Source organism: Camelina sativa, chromosome 1 (assembly GCF_000633955.1).
Source record: "Camelina sativa cultivar DH55 chromosome 1, Cs, whole genome shotgun sequence".
NCBI classification, from domain to species: Eukaryota; Viridiplantae; Streptophyta; class Magnoliopsida; order Brassicales; family Brassicaceae; genus Camelina; species Camelina sativa.
Genome location: NC_025685.1, coordinates 4,282,367 through 4,301,496, shown reverse-complemented (window position 1 = coordinate 4,301,496; position 19,130 = coordinate 4,282,367). Strand labels below are relative to the sequence as shown.

At 38.6% G+C, this 19,130-nt stretch overlaps 5 protein-coding genes and 2 pseudogenes across 6 annotated transcripts in view; 4 read left to right on the top strand and 3 right to left on the bottom strand.

Moving 5' to 3' along the window:
* Window positions 1-3,882, top strand: part of LOC104768959 (cellulose synthase A catalytic subunit 3 [UDP-forming]-like) — a 5,060-nt gene extending 1,178 nt beyond the window's left edge. Inside the window, exons 5-15 of the mRNA XM_019245597.1 lie at window positions 1-79; window positions 161-341; window positions 488-754; window positions 838-1,183; window positions 1,264-1,401; window positions 1,490-1,615; window positions 1,707-1,919; window positions 1,997-2,255; window positions 2,350-2,552; window positions 2,642-2,992; window positions 3,138-3,882. The exon at window positions 1-79 is cut by the window's left edge and continues 13 nt beyond it. Of these exons, the coding sequence (XP_019101142.1) occupies window positions 1-79; window positions 161-341; window positions 488-754; window positions 838-1,183; window positions 1,264-1,401; window positions 1,490-1,615; window positions 1,707-1,919; window positions 1,997-2,255; window positions 2,350-2,552; window positions 2,642-2,992; window positions 3,138-3,722 (2,748 nt within the window). The 3' untranslated portion in view covers window positions 3,723-3,882. The remainder of the gene's footprint in view (window positions 80-160; window positions 342-487; window positions 755-837; window positions 1,184-1,263; window positions 1,402-1,489; window positions 1,616-1,706; window positions 1,920-1,996; window positions 2,256-2,349; window positions 2,553-2,641; window positions 2,993-3,137) is intronic.
* Window positions 3,948-4,968, bottom strand: LOC104769055 (cytochrome b-c1 complex subunit 8-like). The gene is made up of 2 exons (XM_019245594.1): window positions 4,723-4,968; window positions 3,948-4,223 (listed from the first exon to the last, which is right to left on the bottom strand). The coding sequence occupies exons 1-2, from the start codon at window positions 4,890-4,892 to the stop codon at window positions 4,175-4,177; spliced, it is 219 nt and encodes a 72-aa protein (XP_019101139.1). The 5' UTR covers window positions 4,893-4,968; the 3' UTR covers window positions 3,948-4,174.
* On the top strand, window positions 5,097-7,083 carry LOC104769116 (hydroxyacylglutathione hydrolase cytoplasmic). Its single transcript, XM_010493291.2, has 7 exons — window positions 5,097-5,205; window positions 5,321-5,443; window positions 5,625-5,786; window positions 5,872-5,950; window positions 6,253-6,366; window positions 6,471-6,647; window positions 6,805-7,083. The coding sequence occupies exons 1-7, from the start codon at window positions 5,159-5,161 to the stop codon at window positions 6,877-6,879; spliced, it is 777 nt and encodes a 258-aa protein (XP_010491593.1). The 5' UTR covers window positions 5,097-5,158; the 3' UTR covers window positions 6,880-7,083.
* On the top strand, window positions 7,163-9,724 carry LOC104769206 (2-hydroxy-6-oxo-6-phenylhexa-2,4-dienoate hydrolase-like). Of its 2 annotated transcripts, XM_010493394.2 has the most exons (7): window positions 7,163-7,439; window positions 7,533-7,736; window positions 7,972-8,422; window positions 8,511-8,808; window positions 8,937-9,035; window positions 9,137-9,260; window positions 9,369-9,724. In XM_010493394.2, the coding sequence occupies exons 2-7, from the start codon at window positions 7,538-7,540 to the stop codon at window positions 9,596-9,598; spliced, it is 1,401 nt and encodes a 466-aa protein (XP_010491696.1). In that variant the 5' UTR covers window positions 7,163-7,439; window positions 7,533-7,537; the 3' UTR covers window positions 9,599-9,724. The 2 variants fall into 2 exon arrangements, with proteins under 2 accessions (XP_010491696.1, XP_010491771.1); XM_010493469.2 differs by lacking the exon at window positions 7,163-7,439 and having other exon boundaries at window positions 7,466-7,736.
* Window positions 10,243-11,634, bottom strand: LOC109132276 (annotated as a pseudogene).
* LOC104704224 lies at window positions 11,948-15,052 on the top strand (annotated as a pseudogene).
* LOC104769350 (probable mediator of RNA polymerase II transcription subunit 26a) lies at window positions 16,393-18,946 on the bottom strand. The gene is made up of 9 exons (XM_010493573.2): window positions 18,353-18,946; window positions 18,182-18,250; window positions 18,010-18,092; window positions 17,646-17,698; window positions 17,439-17,560; window positions 17,308-17,335; window positions 16,944-17,221; window positions 16,772-16,853; window positions 16,393-16,690 (listed from the first exon to the last, which is right to left on the bottom strand). The coding sequence occupies exons 1-9, from the start codon at window positions 18,749-18,751 to the stop codon at window positions 16,599-16,601; spliced, it is 1,206 nt and encodes a 401-aa protein (XP_010491875.1). The 5' UTR covers window positions 18,752-18,946; the 3' UTR covers window positions 16,393-16,598.

The window sequence follows — 19,130 nt, the reverse complement described above, 5'->3', positions numbered from 1 at the left end:
TCACCTGAACGATTGTCTAGATCTTCTACTATAGCTAGTGGAAAGCAGTTTCCTTACTCATCAGATATCAGTCAATCACGTAGTTTACCTGACCATCATATTCATATCAAGGATTCTCAAATTTGTCAGCACTAAACCCTGTTGTGTAATTGTCTTGCAGCAAACAGAAGGATTGTTGATCCTTCTAGGGATTTTGGCTCAATAGGATTAGGCAATGTGGCCTGGAAGGAGAGAGTTGATGGCTGGAAAATGAAGCAGGATAACAAATCTGGTCGTATGAGCACTCAAGCTGCTTCTGATATTGATGCCACCACTGATTTCTTTGTTGACGAGGCTTTGCTGTGAGTACTTGTTTTCTTATCTCTTTAGTCCCTGAAGGTATTCTGTGTCGGGTGATGCTACAGTTTTTCACTTTTGACACCGCTCAATCAAGCTTGGGATTCTTTTTCAAATAAGTGATGTGTTGATCTTTTTCTTAATCATGCAGGAATGATGAAGCACGGCAACCTCTTTCAAGGAAAGTATCCGTTCCTTCATCACGTATAAATCCATACAGAATGGTTATAATGCTGCGGCTCGTAATCCTTTGCCTTTTCTTACATTATCGTATCACAAATCCAGTGCCAAATGCATTTGGTATATGGTTGGTATCAGTGATATGTGAGATCTGGTTCGCCATGTCATGGATTCTTGATCAGTTCCCCAAGTGGTTTCCTGTTAACCGGGAAACTTACCTTGATAGACTATCTTTAAGGTCTCCTTATTTCTCTGTTATGATGCTGTTACTCAAATATTAGCCTGCCTTTTGGTCTTTGCTAATCCTCTACTTCACTACAGATACGAACGTGAAGGCGAACCATCGCAGTTAGCAGCTGTGGACATTTTTGTGAGTACTGTTGACCCGTTGAAGGAGCCTCCTCTGGTGACAGCCAATACAGTACTCTCTATTATGGCAGTTGATTACCCGGTGGATAAGGTGTCTTGTTATGTTTCTGATGATGGTGCTGCTATGTTATCATTTGAGTCACTAGCAGAAACATCTGAATTTGCACGGAAATGGGTACCTTTCTGCAAGAAATATAGTATTGAGCCTCGAGCTCCAGAATGGTACTTTGCTCAGAAAATTGATTACCTGAAGGATAAAGTTCATCCATCATTTGTCAAAGATCGCAGAGCTATGAAGGTAAAATTTATAGCCTAGTCTTTCAAAACATTCATATTTATCTTTTGCCATGCTATAATTACATGTTCTATTTCTGGCAGAGGGAGTATGAGGAATTCAAGATCCGTATAAATGCACTTGTTTCCAAGGCTCAGAAAGTTCCTGAAGAAGGGTGGGTTATGAAAGATGGTACGCCATGGCCTGGAAACAACACAAGGGACCATCCAGGAATGATCCAGGTGAGGAAGAACAGGGATTTGTTTGCCACTAAATCTAGTTTCCAGTGGCATCAGTTATTACTAATTTACTGTCATTTGTTGAGTGCAGGTTTTCTTAGGACAAAATGGTGGACTGGACGCTGATGGCAACGAGCTCCCACGTTTGGTCTATGTTTCTAGAGAAAAGCGACCAGGTTTCCAGCACCACAAAAAGGCTGGTGCTATGAATGCACTTGTAAGTTTCTGATCATTGAATTTTTCTTTTCCTTTGTTATCTATTGTCGCATCTAATGAGCGTACTCTCTCTTCTCTCTTCACTTGAACAGGTTAGAGTTTCAGCAGTCCTTACTAATGGACCTTTCCTATTGAATCTTGATTGTGACCATTACATTAATAACAGCAAGGCCTTGAGAGAAGCTATGTGCTTCCTGATGGACCCAAACCTTGGGAAACAAGTTTGTTATGTCCAGTTCCCTCAGAGATTTGATGGTATTGATAAAAACGATAGATATGCTAACCGTAATACGGTTTTCTTCGATGTAAGTTAAGCTTGTCTTTGAATTTATGTCTATGTTACTATACATTTATACTAACATTTCTGTGATATGCTCTTCAGATAAATTTGAGAGGCTTAGATGGGATTCAAGGACCAGTATATGTGGGAACTGGGTGTGTTTTCAACAGAACTGCATTATATGGTTATGAACCTCCAGTGAAACCAAAACACAAGAAAGCAAATTTTTTATCTAGACTTTGTGGGGTGAGAAAGAAGAATGCCAAATCTAAAAAAGATACTGACAAAAAGAAATCTGGTAAGCACACGGACTCAACCATCCCTGTGTTTAGCCTCGAGGATATAGAAGAGGGAGTTGAAGGTAAACCTCTTTTCTCCAAACATTTTGATTCTGAGACTTTGGTTAACACACATGCTGAGTAAAAATGCATTTGAGTATATTTTGCAATTGTCAGATCCTGGGTTGGACGATGACAAGGCACTCTTGATGTCGCAAATGAGCTTGGAACAGAGATTTGGAAAATCAGCTGTTTTTGTTGCTTCTACCCTAATGGAAAATGGAGGTGTTCCTCCATCTGCAACTCCAGAGAACCTTCTTAAAGAAGCTATTCATGTCATTAGCTGTGGATATGAGGACAAAACAGAGTGGGGAACTGAGGTGTTTACCTAACTCTATTCTATTATTTCCGCGTTAGTGTTTCCCCTGTCTATATTCTGATATCTGACTTTTTGTTGACAATTGTTCAGATCGGATGGATCTATGGCTCTGTTACAGAAGATATTCTCACCGGCTTCAAAATGCATACCCGTGGTTGGAGGTCGATTTACTGTATGCCTAAACGACCTGCATTCAAAGGATCTGCTCCAATCAATCTTTCTGATCGACTCAACCAAGTCCTCCGGTGGGCTCTAGGCTCAGTAGAGATCCTCTTCAGTCGGCATTGTCCAATCTGGTACGGTTATGGAGGGAGGCTGAAATTTCTTGAGAGGTTTGCATATGTGAACACAGCCATCTATCCAATCACCTCCATTCCTCTCCTCATGTACTGCACATTGCCTGCCGTTTGTCTCTTCACCAACCAATTCATTATTCCTCAGGTTTTGCTCTCACTGCCTCGTGAATGATAAGTTTTGTCTTACTTCGATATTCACTGGTCTAACTTAACTCCTTAATTGGATGAGTGAAGTGGCGAAAGTATTAATGGTCTAAGCGATGCTGTTTCAATTCCTGTCTTATTTGTAGATAAGTAACTTGGCAAGCATTTGGTTTCTGTCTCTATTTCTCTCCATTTTCGCTACGGGTATACTGGAAATGAGATGGAGCGGTGTGGGCATAGATGAATGGTGGAGAAACGAGCAGTTTTGGGTCATTGGTGGTGTATCAGCTCACTTCTTTGCAGTCTTCCAAGGTCTACTTAAAGTCTTCGCTGGTATTGACACCAACTTCACAGTCACCTCAAAAGCCTCAGATGAAGATGGTGACTCCGCCGAGCTGTACATGATCAAATGGACAACACTTTTAGTCCCACCGACAACTCTGCTCTTTATTAACCTTGTAGGAGTGGTTGCAGGAGTATCTTATGCTATCAATAGTGGATATCAGTCTTGGGGACCCCTCTTTGGTAAGCTCTTCTTTGCCTTCTGGGTGATTGTTCACTTATACCCATTCCTCAAGGGTTTGATGGGCCGACAGAACCGGACTCCAACCATTATTGTGGTTTGGTCAGTCCTTCTAGCTTCGATCTTCTCGTTGTTGTGGGTTCGGGTTGATCCGTTTATATCTAGAGTCACCGGACCAGACGTGCTGGTATGTGGAATCAACTGTTGAGATGGACCGTTTTGAGCAATGTTTCTATTATCCTCTCTATTTTTCTTCTTTGGTGTGTATAGTTTGTTTGTTATGAGTTACTGTGTCAATATCAATGTACTGTAACTCTGTAAGTAAACGTTTTTATAGAAACGTCTTAATGTGAAGGAAATATTGTCTATGAATGAACGCAATCCTAGTCTCGAAACATACATACACTGCGTTAGTGTTTGTCCTCAGTTATACTAGGGATCAATAGATTGTAATACGATTCAATCCAATTCCATACCATATAAAGAAAGATGAACATCATCAACAGTCATTGTCATGAAACCAAAACATTTATTTAACAATAGAGTATCAGAAAAACTGACTCAGACGATTCCCCACATAAGCTTATAAAGAAAATTATAGGCTTGAAACCAAAAAGAGTGACTTCAAACTATAGAGAGTTGTTGTAGAAACGGAGTGCTTCAGAATCTGTGCTCAAGCTTCTCCTGTTCCTTGAAGTACTGAGCATACCTGCATTCATTAGTGTATTTGAAGATTAAACAAGCAATGACTAGCTTAACAAGCAAGAACTCAATTGGTTTAATGGAATCACACATTAGCTAATTGATTACAGCAGAGCATTAAAATCCTCCTCAACATCTTGAGATGCAATTCCACAATACTAACTGTTACCTGATAGATATTTCTAGCTGAGAGCCTCTTTAGCACACTCAGTTTCAAAATTACAGACTCACAATTGAGAAAATTCTAGAGTTGTTTCCCATATCTCTCAATGGTTGTGTTACTTATATATTCTTCTCCAGCTAACTTACTTCCTATCATTTCTCATTTGTTACTACAATGACACAAATGAAGAACCCTAAATCCATTTCCGATGCACAAGCTCGATGACACAGAAAACCGCAAAACTCGTACTACAACAACCAAATCGACGAACAATCACCAGATCGGAACTCTCTCTCTCTAAAGATTCGTTTCGCAATCAATTGATAAGAGAAAAAGAGAGTACCAGTAGGTGCTAACGACAGGGGTAACGAGGAGAGTGGCGCTGATCCAATTCTCAGAGACCTTGTGGTGGATCTTCTCCGGTAGATCCTTCCAGAGACCAGTCATGATCTTCTGCTGAAACGAAGAAAGTGCGTAAACCACCGCCTTCAATTTCACCGGCTGCTTCCCCATTTTCTTCTTCTCTTCCCAGATTAATTTCAACAATTCCACAGTAGTAACGAGACGACGAATCTTCCCCAAATATGATATAACCTAAAAGGAAAAAAAAATAAAAAGCGAATGTCTCGATTCGATTTTGGTTCGGTTTACAGTTACGAATTAACTTGGTCATAGTTTCCGGTTCGATCCGGTTCTGGTGAACCGAATTCGATAACTTTTGTGTAGTGAGATGATTCAGGCGGTTGAGGATCACAACGATCAATCGAAGGAAGAAGACGATGAAGATCTTCCACGTTCCTTGTCTAGAAGACAACTACTCTTATCTGTGAGCTATTTCGTTTCTCTTTCTTCCTTCTTCTTCGTTTCTTCTTTATCTGATTCGATTCATCATCAATTTTTGGATTTGTTTCTTCTTCTTTTTTTTATTTATTTATTACCAGGATTATCGATGAGAGCACCGGAGACGCGGCGGTTGTAGATCCAGTTGATCCGGAGAAAGTGATCGCATCTGCTGAGCAGCACCAGGTTAAGATCAAATTCGTACTCACCACGCATCATCACTGGTAAACTTATCTAATTTGCTTCATTAACATCAACATTAGTAGAACTAATTAAAGGGATTTACCATGTATAAGCTACCAATTTCAACTGAGCTAGTGATTTACTGTAGTTATATTGGTGCCTGATGGTGCCTAACCAAGTTTAAGTCTAATGTTTGGGTACTTTTTGATGTGATGAGAAAAGGGATCATGCTGGTGGAAACGAGAAGATAAAGCAGTTGGTGCCTGGGATCAAAGTATATGGAGGTTCTCTGGATAAGGTGAAGGGATGCACTGATGCGGTTGATAATGGTGACAAGTTGTCTTTGGGTCAGGATGTCAACATTTTGGCTCTCCACACCCCTTGGTATGTTCCTGTTTTCATGACTTTAGAAGATGCATTTTATCTTAACTTTGATCTGATTGACTCAGTCATTTCTCTCTTGTTACAGCCACACCAAGGGTCACATTAGTTATTATGTTACTGGTAAAGAAGGTGAAAACCCAGCTGTATTCACTGGAGATACACTTGTAAGTGGTTACATAAAGCTGGATCCTCTTGTTCTCCCCTACCTTATACACTATATGTTCTTCATAGATCTTTATCGCAGTTTTATGTCTAATTGGACATAGTAATAAGTTAAAATAAGCTTCTCTAGATTAAGTTATTAACTCGACTCATTTTTTTTAATACTCATCTCCAACTGATGCTGACAAATCTATTAAAGGTTTCACATTAGTCACACACACACAAGTCCTCAACAATTTTGTCTTATGTTCTACCAAATCATGAATCTCTGTTACTAATTCCAGTTTACTTTGACTCTATACAGTTTGTTGCTGGATGTGGGAAGTTTTTTGAAGGGACAGCTGAACAGATGCATCAGTCGTTGTGTGTGACCTTGGCTGCATTACCTAAACCAACGCAGGTTTACTGCGGCCATGAGGTAAGAAAATCAACAGCTTTAGTATGTCTTTTGAGTTCTTAACTCATAACATGGTGGATGCATATAAACTGAATAACCCGCCATTCATTTCTTATGATTCTTAGTACACCGTTAAGAACTTGGAATTTGCTCTAACTGTGGAACCAAACAATGAGAAGATACAGCAGAAGTTATCATGGGCCCGTCAACAGCGCCAAGCAAATCTTCCCACAATCCCTTCAACACTAGAGGAAGAGCTCGAAACAAATCCATTTATGCGTGTCGATAAGCCAGAGATACAGGTTACTACTAACTCTATTCAGTTCACGTTCTCTGAACAAGGCTAGATTACTTGTGTGCAGGCTCTTGTTTATTTGGTTTTGATCAGTTATAACTTATAACTAGATATTGAAACTTTACTCTTGTGGCATCTTGGGATCAAAATTGTTATTTTTGCAGGAGAAACTTGGTTGCAATTCCCCCACTGATACACTCAGGGAAATCCGGAACAAGAAAGATCAGTGGAAGGGATGATAAATGGAGAGCTTCTTTCTTGCTTATATGCTTTTTTTATGTTGTTGTGTGGTCAGTGATCCTGTAAAAGGTTGTATGAACCGGTCATGTTTATACTCTGTGTGAGTCTGTAAACCGGTTTGATAAACCGAAATCATACCGACCTGTAAGCCTTGCACCCTTTTGAGTTCTCCGTTTATTGTGGATAATTTACTGTCTTCACCATTGAATGTTTTCCTCATGATTATTTTCCGTTTTAGAGTATGTGGGAATCAAACCAATTTGGTTCGATTGGAGGAGAATTAAGGCATGGTGGTAAGTTACAACCACCCCACGGCGATACAATTGCGAGTAGTAAAGATACTTGAAGAAACTTCGAATACATATCTTGCATCATATTACTGCCAAGTGGCAACGAATTGAGATGAGATGAGAATGGGTTTTTACGTTTAGGTCCTTTTTCTTTATCCAAAGATCGTTATTTGTCCAATAGATTGAAAGGTGAGAGAACTGGAGAAGTCAGAACTTCACCAGACTTTTTTGTCAACAAGATTTCAACAAGACAAAAGTCACAAAACACTGTATATCTCCTACCTTTCAGTTTTATTTCAAAAAAATCTGAAACAAATCTTCTTACATTTTTTTAAGTTATCTTTTTTTTTTTTTTTTTGTAGGAACGATGAATATAAACACCTTTTTGAACCAACCAAAGCAGATTCTCGTACCTCCCGCTTCCTTATCTCTCAACGATAAGCTTACTCTAGATTCTTCTAGAACCCATTTTCAGATGTCTCGCCTGATCTCCGTCCAACCCTCTCGCCGTCTCATCGTCTCCAATGCTGCTTCTTCTTCTCCTTCTCTCTCTGGCGGCTTCCAAGGTACTAATCCTAAACACATCAAAAAAATGATTGTTACTTTCTTTCTACTGCTTCTCCTCAAAACCGTCCTGTTTCTTCATAATTCGTGTTCAGTAACCATATTGATGTTTATGGGTTTTTCACCTATAAGATTCAGTATTTCAGCTAAATTTGAAACAGTTTGAGCTTCTAGTTTCAATTGGATAATATATTAGATTGACTTATGTGTTTCTTTTAATTTATTTGAGTAATTTAGATGCCGGAGCCCAAAGTAAAGAGGAGATAGAGGCTGAAACAGAACAGGACCCAATGAACTTAGCTGATCCAGACAGCTGTTTCTGTGAGTTTCAAGGTGTTCATATACACCACAAAGTTTTTGACCCACAAACACTCTCTGATGATGTTTCAACTACAAGCCTCGATCCTCAAGAAACTCGAAAAACAGACTTCCCCATGATTCTATTGCACGGCTTTGGCGCTTCTGTGTTCTCCTGGAACAGAGTTATGAAGCCTCTGGCTCGGCTTGTCCGTTCTAAAGTTCTCGCCTTTGATAGACCAGCATTTGGCTTGACTTCTCGGATGTTTCACCCGTTTAGTGGTACTACCAATGATGCAAAACCTTTGAATCCCTACTCCATGGTGTATTCCGTGCTCACTACGCTGTACTTCATCGATTTTCTTGCTGCCGAGAAGGCCATTCTTGTGGGGTAAGTTAGTAGGTTCCATTTACAGTACTTGCATTTGTTTATTAAGTAGTGCCACCATAAGCTGAGATTGTTTTTCATATGGCTCTAGGCATTCTGCAGGTTGCCTTGTAGCTGTAGATTCTTACTTTGAAGCTCCTGAGCGTGTTGCTGCTCTCATTCTAGTTGCTCCAGCTATATTCGCTCCTCGTCCTGTGGTCAAAACTGATGTTGGAGATAACCGAGGCAAAGAAGCTTCCACGAGCAATTTTCTAGGGACTATAGTTGAGTTGACCAAAGTCGTTATAAGAGTAATTTTAAGAGCGGTAACAGGGATGGCGAATATGCTTAATTCTCTATACAAGAAAGCTTTAGCAGCTTTCCTCAGATCCTTTATTGGAGTAATGCTGGTACTGCCTTTATTCTCAACCAGTCATCTCATCTTCATATGTTCTTAGACAAAGCAAAGAGTGGTCTAGACTCTAGAACCTCTAAATGATCTTACTTTATGTGTTTAAGGTGTTTGGTTTTTCGTTAGGTGAGAATGGCAATCAATAAATTCGGAGTAACAGCTGTTAGAAACGCTTGGTATGACTCAAAGCAAGTGACGGATCACGTCGTGCAGGGTTACACAAAGGTAAAAATAATTTGGTGTTTTCAGGGTTTTATTTATTTCTTCTGCATTGTCATGTTACATGCTTGAAAATTTGATTTGCATTTGTTGCAAAAAAAAAACAGCCTCTAAAAGCCAAGGGATGGGACAAATCTCTTGTGGAATTCACCGTCGCTACAATAACAGATACTAATGGCTCAGAGAAAAAACCTCCATTGTCGAAAAGACTGCAAGAAATCAAATGCCCCAGTAACATCTCCTTCTCTTTAAATCTGTAGTTTCATTTAGATTGTAGTGACAAAACTATAACCAATGTTGTGCGTTTATATCTCTGAACACCATATATCTTGGTAATAGTTCTGATTGTGACTGGAGATACGGACCGGATTGTGCCAGCATGGAACGCAGAGAAGCTGGCACGAGCCATACCGGGATCAGTGTTTGAAGTAATTAAGAAATGCGGTCATCTTCCTCAAGAGGAAAAGCCAGATGAGTTCATATCTATTGTTGCAAAGTTTCTAGAGAATGCTTTTGGAGGGTCACAACAACAAGGATCGAACTTAAAGTTTCAAGGCATTGTATCATGAAATGAAACTATTTTTTATAGCTCAATCAAAACTTGGGGTTGGGACGAAAGAATTGATGTTATTAGACCTAAAGAAACAAGGTAAGACCAGATAATATATAAAAACCTAGAGACATTGATTCTTCAACAGATTGATTTATAAACGAGAAGAAAGACAACGTACCAAATGAAGCTCTGAGATCATCCACTAGGCGCTCCTTGTGCTTGTGGGGCAAGTTTTGCACAGTCGTCCGGTTGATTATCTTGGGAGCTTGAAGCTCTCTTCAAGTTCCAATTCCTCAAGCCAGCGCAGAGTTTCAGGAGGAACAAAGCCAGCAACATCTTGAATATCAAAGTCATGAGGGATTGTGCAGTCTTCATCAGACAAGAGGGCAATAGCATCCCTCTACTTCCACATGAACCTCTGCATTACTCACACATCTAACAACTGACATGGACAATTGAAAAGAGGCTTAAAGATTCAAAAACAAACTTCTTTATATATTATAGAAAGATTAGATGATAAATAGCAAACACGGAAGTTAATTATTTGATTAGCAGTAAAAAATCTTGTTCACAAAGAAGATGATGATGATACAAGAAACAAGTCAAAGAGCATATTTCAAATGGAACTACTTACTTAATAATAATAATCTCTTTCTTTCCTTTTGCCCCGTTGGTTGATTCGTCTAAGTTGCACCAAACTTGGAACATACGAACAGAACAAAAGTGGGTAATATTATTTATATTTTTTCAAAAGTATCCAAGAATCCGGAGGTAATTCTCCGAATTTCACAGATATGAGATATTCCTCTTCTCCAACAATGTAAGCTGCATATCTCTCCAACCATTGAGATCCGATGGAATTGAAAACCATAGCGACTTTCTTCTCTACGTCAATGAAGAAGCTCCGAAAGTGACCTCTGTCCGGCAAAGTATCGCGCTCCACTCTCAAAAAATGGTTCCATGTTACCACATTAGGTTCAATCTTAGTTGTCATCCATATCTCCATTGCTGAATTCGAGCGTTGTTTTAAGACAGCGAGGTACACAAGATAGAGTCACATCTTCTAAACAATACATGCAAGAGTGAAAGAGCAAAGGAAGGCGGCCCGGTACAAATCTGTCTGCTGTGAAATCGAAACAGAGTAAAAACACTTCAACGTAACTTGGATTTGACGGTTCCTTTATTTTTTTCCTGAGCAAAAAAGTAAGTATTTCCCTTCAAGGACACGCCTCTTTTGATATCACAGTCGGGATTGACATCAAGAGTCCTCCATGAATCGGAGTTAAAATCGTAGAGTTCGAAAAAGAGATCGAGGTCTGGACGCACAAGAGGATCCAAAAACCTCAAGATTTTGTGATTACGGTTATTATTGTTATCGTTGTTGTGTCCGAAAGCAAACATGTCTGATCTCTGAAATTTGTGGTACTTGTGTATGGGTTGGATCCACCTGGTTTGTTCTAAATACGGATTCCAAACCACGCGCCACCTGTTGTCTTTGATGACGCAGAACAAATAGCCATCCCAATGAAAGACGTTAAATACCTCAACTCGGTTGAGTATATTTGCTCGCTTTATACATGGACCAATTACAAAGTCGTCCTTGCCGACGTCGTTGCTGCGGAGTCCTTGGATATCAAATTTCATTGAATAAATCCTAGAATCCATCACCATGAACCCAAGATGCTGTTTCCTTGTTTTCTCAACTATCTGATTTCTTGATAAATCGTTTCACGCTTTACTACAAGTATATCGTGCTACACTCAGAGATTTCAATGGAACTCTAGAGAATATCTCATCCACCAAATCCCCTGGAAGTGCCGGCCCGTAAGTGTATGACGCCTAAAGCACACCTGAAAATCGAACAAGAACAATATGCTAAATTGAATCTCAATAACCTAATCGAGTCTTAAATTGGGGTTTTTTCTCATTTCCCATTTCGCATTCGGTTTTTTGAATCTCACTTGCTTGAAATCTCTGGGCGCAGTGTTGTTCTTTGTCGATTTTAGGGGTTTTCTTCAGTTCTTTTCCTAGAATTACTCGAGGTTTTACCATGATTGTTTACATTTAGATTTGTTTTTGAAATCTGTAGAGAAGATGGTCCTGGAATCTCCGATGAACAGTGCACAAAGAAGAAAACTGGGGGATATTACTAATTTGCAGAATCAGAACAAACTAGTGAACCATGGAGCGAAGCAGTATTAGTCTCTTCCAAAGAAAACGCTGAAAATCTTCAAAAGGCACTGCTTATTTCATCTTGGAGTTCATATGAATATGTTTATGCCCTTCTCTAGTTAGATGGATCTTTTTTTGCCTTTACTTTGAATGTGCTTATTCAGGTTTATCAACTTGTTTTTTTTGTAGGAAAACGTGAGACTGATGAAAGTCGTCGTGGAGAGAAATCTTTGTTCGAAATCATGAAACTTGTGAGTATTGTGTACATGTATGTGTTGCTTATACTTATTGTTGTTTTGTGAATACAGTGGAGTCAAAAGTGAGCTGCAGAAACTTAGGATTATGTTTCAGCAGGTTAAAGAGCAGAATTTGTTACTTGCCCAAGCAAACACTCGTTTATTGACGGTACGTCTCATCTTTGTGTGGTTCAACTGGAAATTATTTTGGGAATTCCATGGTAACAGTGTGATTTCAAAGTTCTTTTTCATTATTCTTTCCTGGCAGGAGTTCAATACAAGCAAAGACCAAGTATGCTTTTTTCCTGGAACCCAAGTTGCTTTTAACACAGGCTTGGTTGATCATTTATAAGCTCCTTGGCTGAAATTTTCTGTGCATTTCAGCTGAAGATACTTCACCACGAACTTGGTTGCAAGAATGGGTTAGTCATGGCCACGAAAATACTGCTTAAGGTATGCTATCGATTTGTATGTAAATTTCTCTGACCATAAGTACAAACTAAAGAGTTAATCACTTGAGAAATTTGGTTCGACGTCTGTACTGTGTCCAAGGCCAAACGTTTCACCTTTTTCTATCCAGGAGCAAACCCTTCCATGTACACGTCATGCATCAAAGGTCAAGGTACTTATGAAAATTGGCTTTTGTGACCTCTGGAATGGGAAATTATGACCCTACTGCTCCGTTGTTCTTATGCTTTCTTCTGCATTGTTGTGACCTTCTGGCTGGTGCAAATGCTTGTGGTGTGGCTTGCAATACCTTTCAGCCAATTGAAGCTGATTATGAGAATGGTAAGATAATGCAAGTCAAGCATGTAAATGTAACCTTTTCGGTTTAATTTCATTGTGAATTTTAGGAATATCTTAGCATGCTCACCTTTAGTGACTTTTTTCATTTCATTCTCAGTTTTGGAGAGCTCCAACACTAACTCATTCCAAATAAATGAGAAACCCAACAATAAAAGGTCTGGTCTCTCTCTTGCTCAGTCTGCTTCATGTTTCATCCATTGTCTTTTAGAAATTTTTGGGCAATCAGGTTACTTACGGATTTCTTGCTTTTCTTTATAGGAGAATTTCTGAAAGGACGAATCCCGCAGCATTAGATATTATTGGTAGACTGGGAGAGACATGTCAGACGGGGGACAACATTGACAACAAGAAGTTGGTCTCTGATGGTAACAGTGCCGCTGATAAAACGGAGTTTGTCCTTGATGCTGAAAACCATATAAACGACAATGTCCAAAGCAAGAGGTTCATTTGTTCAACGCGATTTGACTTAATTATCTATTTGTGTTTCAGTATCGTATTTATGCTTTTATATTGTCTTTTAGGTTGCTTTTGTTGCAGGTGTTGCGCAGGAAAGCAGTCCGGCATTTATAAAATAGAAACCGGCCAATCTGGAAAATTGCAAAGAGTGGTTGACGTCAAAGAAATTAAGGAGGATGCAAGGTTTGTTACTGCCTTTTTTCTAGGTTCATATTTAGGAATAACATTCAAAGCGGATGAAGACTAGTGCCAATGACTAGTGAGCTTCCATTCTCTCTGTCTCAAGCAGGTTCCCTTTGAGAAGACGTTCTGCCCGGTTAAAATCTCAAGAACCTGATCCATCTGAAAGCTTCCATGAGTCAATAGAGACAGCCAGGAAAAGGAGGTCTGCAATAGGCGTTAGGCTCTGTTTATAAGTAATGTACTCCTATGAATAATGGTAACAATGCGATTTGATTTTTTCGCAGGTCTACGGTTTACATGACGATCAAGAGATTACTGCAAAGGCCGGGTTTGTAGAAGCAGAACGTGTTCTTTCTTTTTCCACTAACTGAATCCTGAACCAAGAATACTTATGCCACTTGCGGTTTATTTTCTTTCTTCATGGATGTCATTTCAGATGCTCTCCAAGAAGACAGTCTATCAAGTGTAGACCTGAAGCAGGAGAACCACATGACACGAAAGAGATAACCGGGTAAACCAGTTTAATTTTCTATATTATGCAGAACTACAGAGTTAATACTGTTATCTAATGCGATTTACTTTTCGACAGGGTGTTTTTGAGAGGGCGGTCTGCGAAGTCTGCGATATATTGTTTCCAAGAGCTGGGTGTGACGGAGAACTTGAATGGGTTACATGATGATCAAGCGATTGCTGCAAATGCGGGGTTTGTGGAAGCGGCGCATATTCTTCCTTTTTTTACTCTTGATTGATAACTAATTCTTCATAAACCAAGTACATTTACGCCGCTTCCACGTTTTCTCTTATGGATGTCATTTCAGATGCTCTGCAAGCGAACAGTCTACGGGGTCTAGAACTGAAGCAGTCCAAAAACATGACATGACAGAGACAACTGGGAAAAGCAGGTTTTGTAGTGATAGATACAATCTCTGTATTCTGATTAATTAAAGAGTTGACACTTGAGACTGATATCTAAATGGTATACTTGACAGAGTCTCTTCAAGAAGACAATCTGCAAACGTTAAAACTCAAACACACATCAAAGAAACCGCAGATCCGCCTTTGCATGATGACATTGTTGATGAGTCTAGTCCAATATCGTGTACAGTTTCAATGGAGGTTAAGGGAGAATCAAAGAACAAACCAGCAGGCTATGACTCAGAGGAGATGAGAAAAACAACAGTTGGACGACCTTCAAGGAAAGCTGCTGATAATATCAAATCGTTCAAGGGGAGAAGATGCGAGGGGGATTCTAAGTCTCTCCAGATCGAATATCGTCTCGAGCCTCTTATGTTTTTGTGATTCTGCGATTTCACTTTTGTTGAATGAGCTATTGCTTAATGCTATAATCACAATGTAAATTCGTAGGTGTATTTGCTTCTTTAAATCAAAGGAGAGCTAGCGAGTGGTCTTGCAACTGTACAGGAAGGGGATTGGAAGGTTTAATTCGGTTTGATGGAGACTCTCTGTGAAAAAAATTTACTCCACTAAATTGTGAAATGTTGGAATATTTGGTCAAATCTTTAGGAATCTCAATAGTTTCAGGGATTCTTTTAATCTCTTGATGTAATTTTGATATCTTATAATCTTAATACTACAATCCAGAGAAGTGAGAACTACTGAATGGCTTTGCAGCATGCGCCAATCTTGGAAAGGATCAACATACACTTCAATTTCTTACAAAAGTACTCACAATCCAAATAATTGAACTTCAATATTTCTCTTTAAATTACAAATTACCTCCCTATTTGTTGGAATATCAGTTCATAAGGAGCCAATCAATTATTTCCTAACATTTTAAATAAATCAAGACTAATAAAACTAATAGTAATAATTTAAATTTATTGTATCTTACAGTAAAAGAAAGTAGGGTAAATAGACAAAGTTAGACTTACATTACATGTTGATGTTGCAGAACAATAAGCCATCCCAATGAAAGACGTTAAATACCTCAACTTGGTTGAGTATATTTGCTCGCTTTATACATGGACCAGTTACAAAGTCCTCGCCGTCGTTGCTGCGGAGTCCTTGGATATCAAATTTCATTGAATAAATCCTAGAATCCATCACCATGAACCCAAGATGCTGTTTCCTTGTTTTCTCAATTATCTGATTTCTTGATAAATAGTTCCATGCTTTACAAGTATATCGTGCTACACTCAGAGATTTCAGTGGAACTCTAGAGAATATCTCCTCTACCAAATCCCCTGGAAGGTCACATTCTCGTCATGCTTTGCTTAGCTACGTACACTTTTTCTTTTACTTTCTACAGTACTAGCCAACCCCTCTTGTCTCGTTATATATATAAATAATTTGCGTGCGTGACACGCTTTAACAAGTTCATTACAATATTCAACTAGGAAAAGGCATTCAAGCACACGTTCACTACAGTATACTTTTACTAACTCAGATTGGACTTAGGAATATATTTTCGAGTTAGTTTCTCAAAAACACTAATACTTATCCAATCAAATTTTTTTTGTGAAATTAGATTCCCTTACAAATACGGAATTGGTTTTAGGAGTTTTTTCTCCAAGTTTCAATAAGAATCCAAAAACCAAGATTTTTTCACTGTTTTTTTTCAAGTACATAATTTTTTTTTTCCTTTTGCAAAACTTGTTTTGGTAAAAAAAAATCCAAAAACTATAATTCTAAAACCAACTTAAAAACCATTAAACATTCATGTCCTAAAACTTTCCTTTTTCACATGTCCCGGATCGGTGTACCTCACAGAGTACTTGGAAAGTTGGAATTGCATGGAGTGTCTGACAATACAAACGTATAATTTAAATATGGCAAAATTATATCTTATTAGACCCAAAGTGAGAAGATAACAAAAGCGAGATGCGGTCGTTATGTAATTGTTAATTACTAATTGTTTCTAACACTTGTAATCTGTGAAAGTGCCCCCCGGTAAGACCTGTCTTTTTTTTTTTTCCTTGGTAAAACAAGAAGAAAGTAAAGTATAACAAAGGATTATTCATTTATCACAATTATGAGGGTCTCTTGTCATAAAACCGGACCAAACCGGATATTCACTGAACCAGACAAAAGAAAAGAGCGTCCTAAGTTTATGTTGGATCTGCCAATGCACTTCTGTTGTATAATAACGTTTTTGAATGGTTGTAGTAATTGTATAAATAGATCATCCGAAGAAAAATGGAATTATCTTCGTGCGGGTCTTTTGAGTTGCGGTTTATGAACTTTACTTTGCTTTGGGATAGTTTCCAGTACTTGTATCGTCCGCTGTCTCTTGGCTGTTAAAATTCAAATGAGCATTAAGAATGTATTGAATTAAAGAGTGGAGCTATTGAAATCTTTAAGAGAACTAAACTAACCATTCTCATGATGTTGGTAGCTCTCTTGGAGTCTCCGCTTTGCAAACTCAAACTTTGTGTCTGGATCCAGAGCTTTGAGTTTCTGAATAGAGACAAGAAACAAAGACAGTTGCTATTAGAAACAAAACAAAAAATCAAACACCACAGCTTCATTAACCCTTAAGACACTCACATCTCGTTGTTGTTGTCCAGCTAGTTTCCGCTTTTGCTCAGCAACAGCAAGCGGTTTTCTTTGTACCATTTGTTCTCTATTTTGCTTTGGTTGTTTTCTAGGCTCACCAAAATCGATGGCTGAGTGCTTTATAGGTCTAACATCAGCTTCTTCTCTCCTCATCTGTTGATCCTTGTTGGACCTCCCTACAACACTGGCTTCATTTGTACCCCCAGGTCTCCTCCTCGAGCTACTCTGCAATTTTCTTTCAGGTTCTGACTCCACACTATGACGAGGATCTGAAAACATTCACCACCATGAGTGTCAATATATAAGGAAGAGTTTCACAGTAGAGAACAGAGTACCAAAGAGTGTACTAACTCACTTCCATCGCAATCCAAGCAATCTAAGATCTTCAAGTGACACAAGACATTAGGAAACAAGGACAAGAGGAAGAAACTTGTCAGGATAATGCCCGAAATAAAAATATGACGAGGGAGAAAGATGTTAACAAACCTGAGAGAGTTCAAATCCATTGGGTTCAGGAGCATAGATATCTAAATCATGTGGAGGAGAAGGAAAGGTTTCTTCTTCATCAATAACTGAAAGGTTTACAGACTCTGGCGTCCCTTCAGCGCCTGCAAGAACCAAATTACTAAGAATCTTTGACAAAACCTGCTCTCAGTGACTAGCGAACAAAGAGGTGAGAGCTATTTAAATTACCAGCAATTTCCTTCGGGATGTTCATCCATTGGTCCACTAGCTTCTTCCACTCTCTGTGCCATCCCATATATAAAAACATTTCAATCTTTACACCGGGAGACAGAAAGTGCAGAAGAGCAAAATGTTCTAAGTAAACTACCAAACTAGCACAAAAACAGCTTCCTAATGATCAACCAAAGGCCCTTCTAATGACAATGTATAGACATCCTACAAAGGCAGCCAGGTTTGCATCTAAATCAAAACAGCAGAGGTCGATTCTCTTGGAACCATTCACACAAAGTTTAATGCACATCACAAATGTCAAAGAGTATTTGATAAAAAGGTGAAACTAAGCACAAGATTATAAAAAAAAAAAAACTCATACGCGAAAAGAGTCTTTGCAAGTTTGCTAATCTTATCAGAACTATGTCTCCTCAGACCATTAACAGCCTTTCCAATCTCAGTATCCTGCAAGAACGAAAACAAAAAACCCTCAAAATCACTCCATAGCATTCTACCAACACACATTATTATCAGAAACAACAGAAAACACAAACCTTAAGCATATCCACATTCATAGAAATGGACTCAAGCTTTCTCAAACATTCAAGCAACACAGAATTTGGCTGCAAAAAAAAAATCAAGATTTGTTCATATTATTAACCAAATGAAACAACACAGCTTATTATAATAATATAACTCAAAACAAATTGAAAGAGACCAAAAACCTCATCTTCTTTGTTGAACAAGATATCTTTAATCCTAATGACTTCATCAACAATCACAGTATCATCATCATCCTCCTCCTCCTCCTCTTCATAAATCTGATTCTTCTTGTTCAATTTCCTCACATCTTCAACTCCAACTGTCTCCACCGTCGTCACAGGACAATGCTCGAACTCTTCTTCTTGGTCTCCATGAATCGAAACATCGAGGTGGTGGTGGTGGCGGCGGCTCAGTCTATAAGAAAACAAAAGCTCGGCGATACTATCTCTCCTGGATTTGAACTCATTGGGATAATCTGAAGCAGCGACCATAATGGCATGATCGATAATCCCAAAAATATCAGAATCTCCTCGCCGGAAATATTCTCTCCAATTATCCAACGACTCCGATCGTTTCATCATTCTCTCTCTCTCTCCGCCTGATAGAAAAAAAACCTAATTAATTAACTCTACTTTGATATCTTTACGGATTCAATTCTTGTGCTGTAATTTATTTTTTTCTCCTGAGAATCTGACAAAGAACTTTCCCGAGAAAATTTAAAGAAACAGAGAGATTGAGAGTCNAAAAAAAAAAAAAAAAAAAAAAAAAAAAAAAAAAAAAAAGAGGACAAGAGAGAAGAAGACACAACTTGGAGGAGGAACACAGCTTTGACGTTTAACTTCTCCACTTAAAAAAAAAAAAGAACCCCACTAATTTAATTCTAATTTCTGTATATAATAAGCTTTTTTATTAGATGATTAATAGAGAATGATCTCATTAATTTAGTTATTTATTTATTAA

Excerpts from the sequence above, each read along its gene's own strand:
- LOC104769055 (XM_019245594.1), bottom strand. The coding sequence starts at position 4,892 with ATGGGGAAGCAGCCGGTGAAATTGAAGGCGGTGGTTTACGCACTTTCT. Across the intron at positions 4,224-4,722 it reads CCTGTCGTTAGCACCTACTG|GTATGCTCAGTACTTCAAGG; the intron begins GTACTCTCTTTT and ends TAATGAATGCAG.
- LOC104769116 (XM_010493291.2), top strand. The coding sequence starts at position 5,159 with ATGAAGATCTTCCACGTTCCTTGTCTAGAAGACAACTACTCTTATCT. Across the intron at positions 5,951-6,252 it reads TATTCACTGGAGATACACTT|TTTGTTGCTGGATGTGGGAA; the intron begins GTAAGTGGTTAC and ends GACTCTATACAG. Across the intron at positions 6,648-6,804 it reads TCGATAAGCCAGAGATACAG|GAGAAACTTGGTTGCAATTC; the intron begins GTTACTACTAAC and ends TTATTTTTGCAG.
- LOC104769206 (XM_010493394.2), top strand. The coding sequence starts at position 7,538 with ATGAATATAAACACCTTTTTGAACCAACCAAAGCAGATTCTCGTACCT. Across the intron at positions 8,809-8,936 it reads CCTTTATTGGAGTAATGCTG|GTGAGAATGGCAATCAATAA; the intron begins GTACTGCCTTTA and ends GTTTTTCGTTAG. Across the intron at positions 9,261-9,368 it reads GCAAGAAATCAAATGCCCCA|TTCTGATTGTGACTGGAGAT; the intron begins GTAACATCTCCT and ends TCTTGGTAATAG.
- LOC104769350 (XM_010493573.2), bottom strand. The coding sequence starts at position 18,751 with ATGATGAAACGATCGGAGTCGTTGGATAATTGGAGAGAATATTTCCGG. Across the intron at positions 17,222-17,307 it reads TTGCTTGGATTGCGATGGAA|ATCCTCGTCATAGTGTGGAG; the intron begins GTGAGTTAGTAC and ends GAATGTTTTCAG. Across the intron at positions 16,691-16,771 it reads CTACCAACATCATGAGAATG|CCAAGAGACAGCGGACGATA; the intron begins GTTAGTTTAGTT and ends GAATTTTAACAG.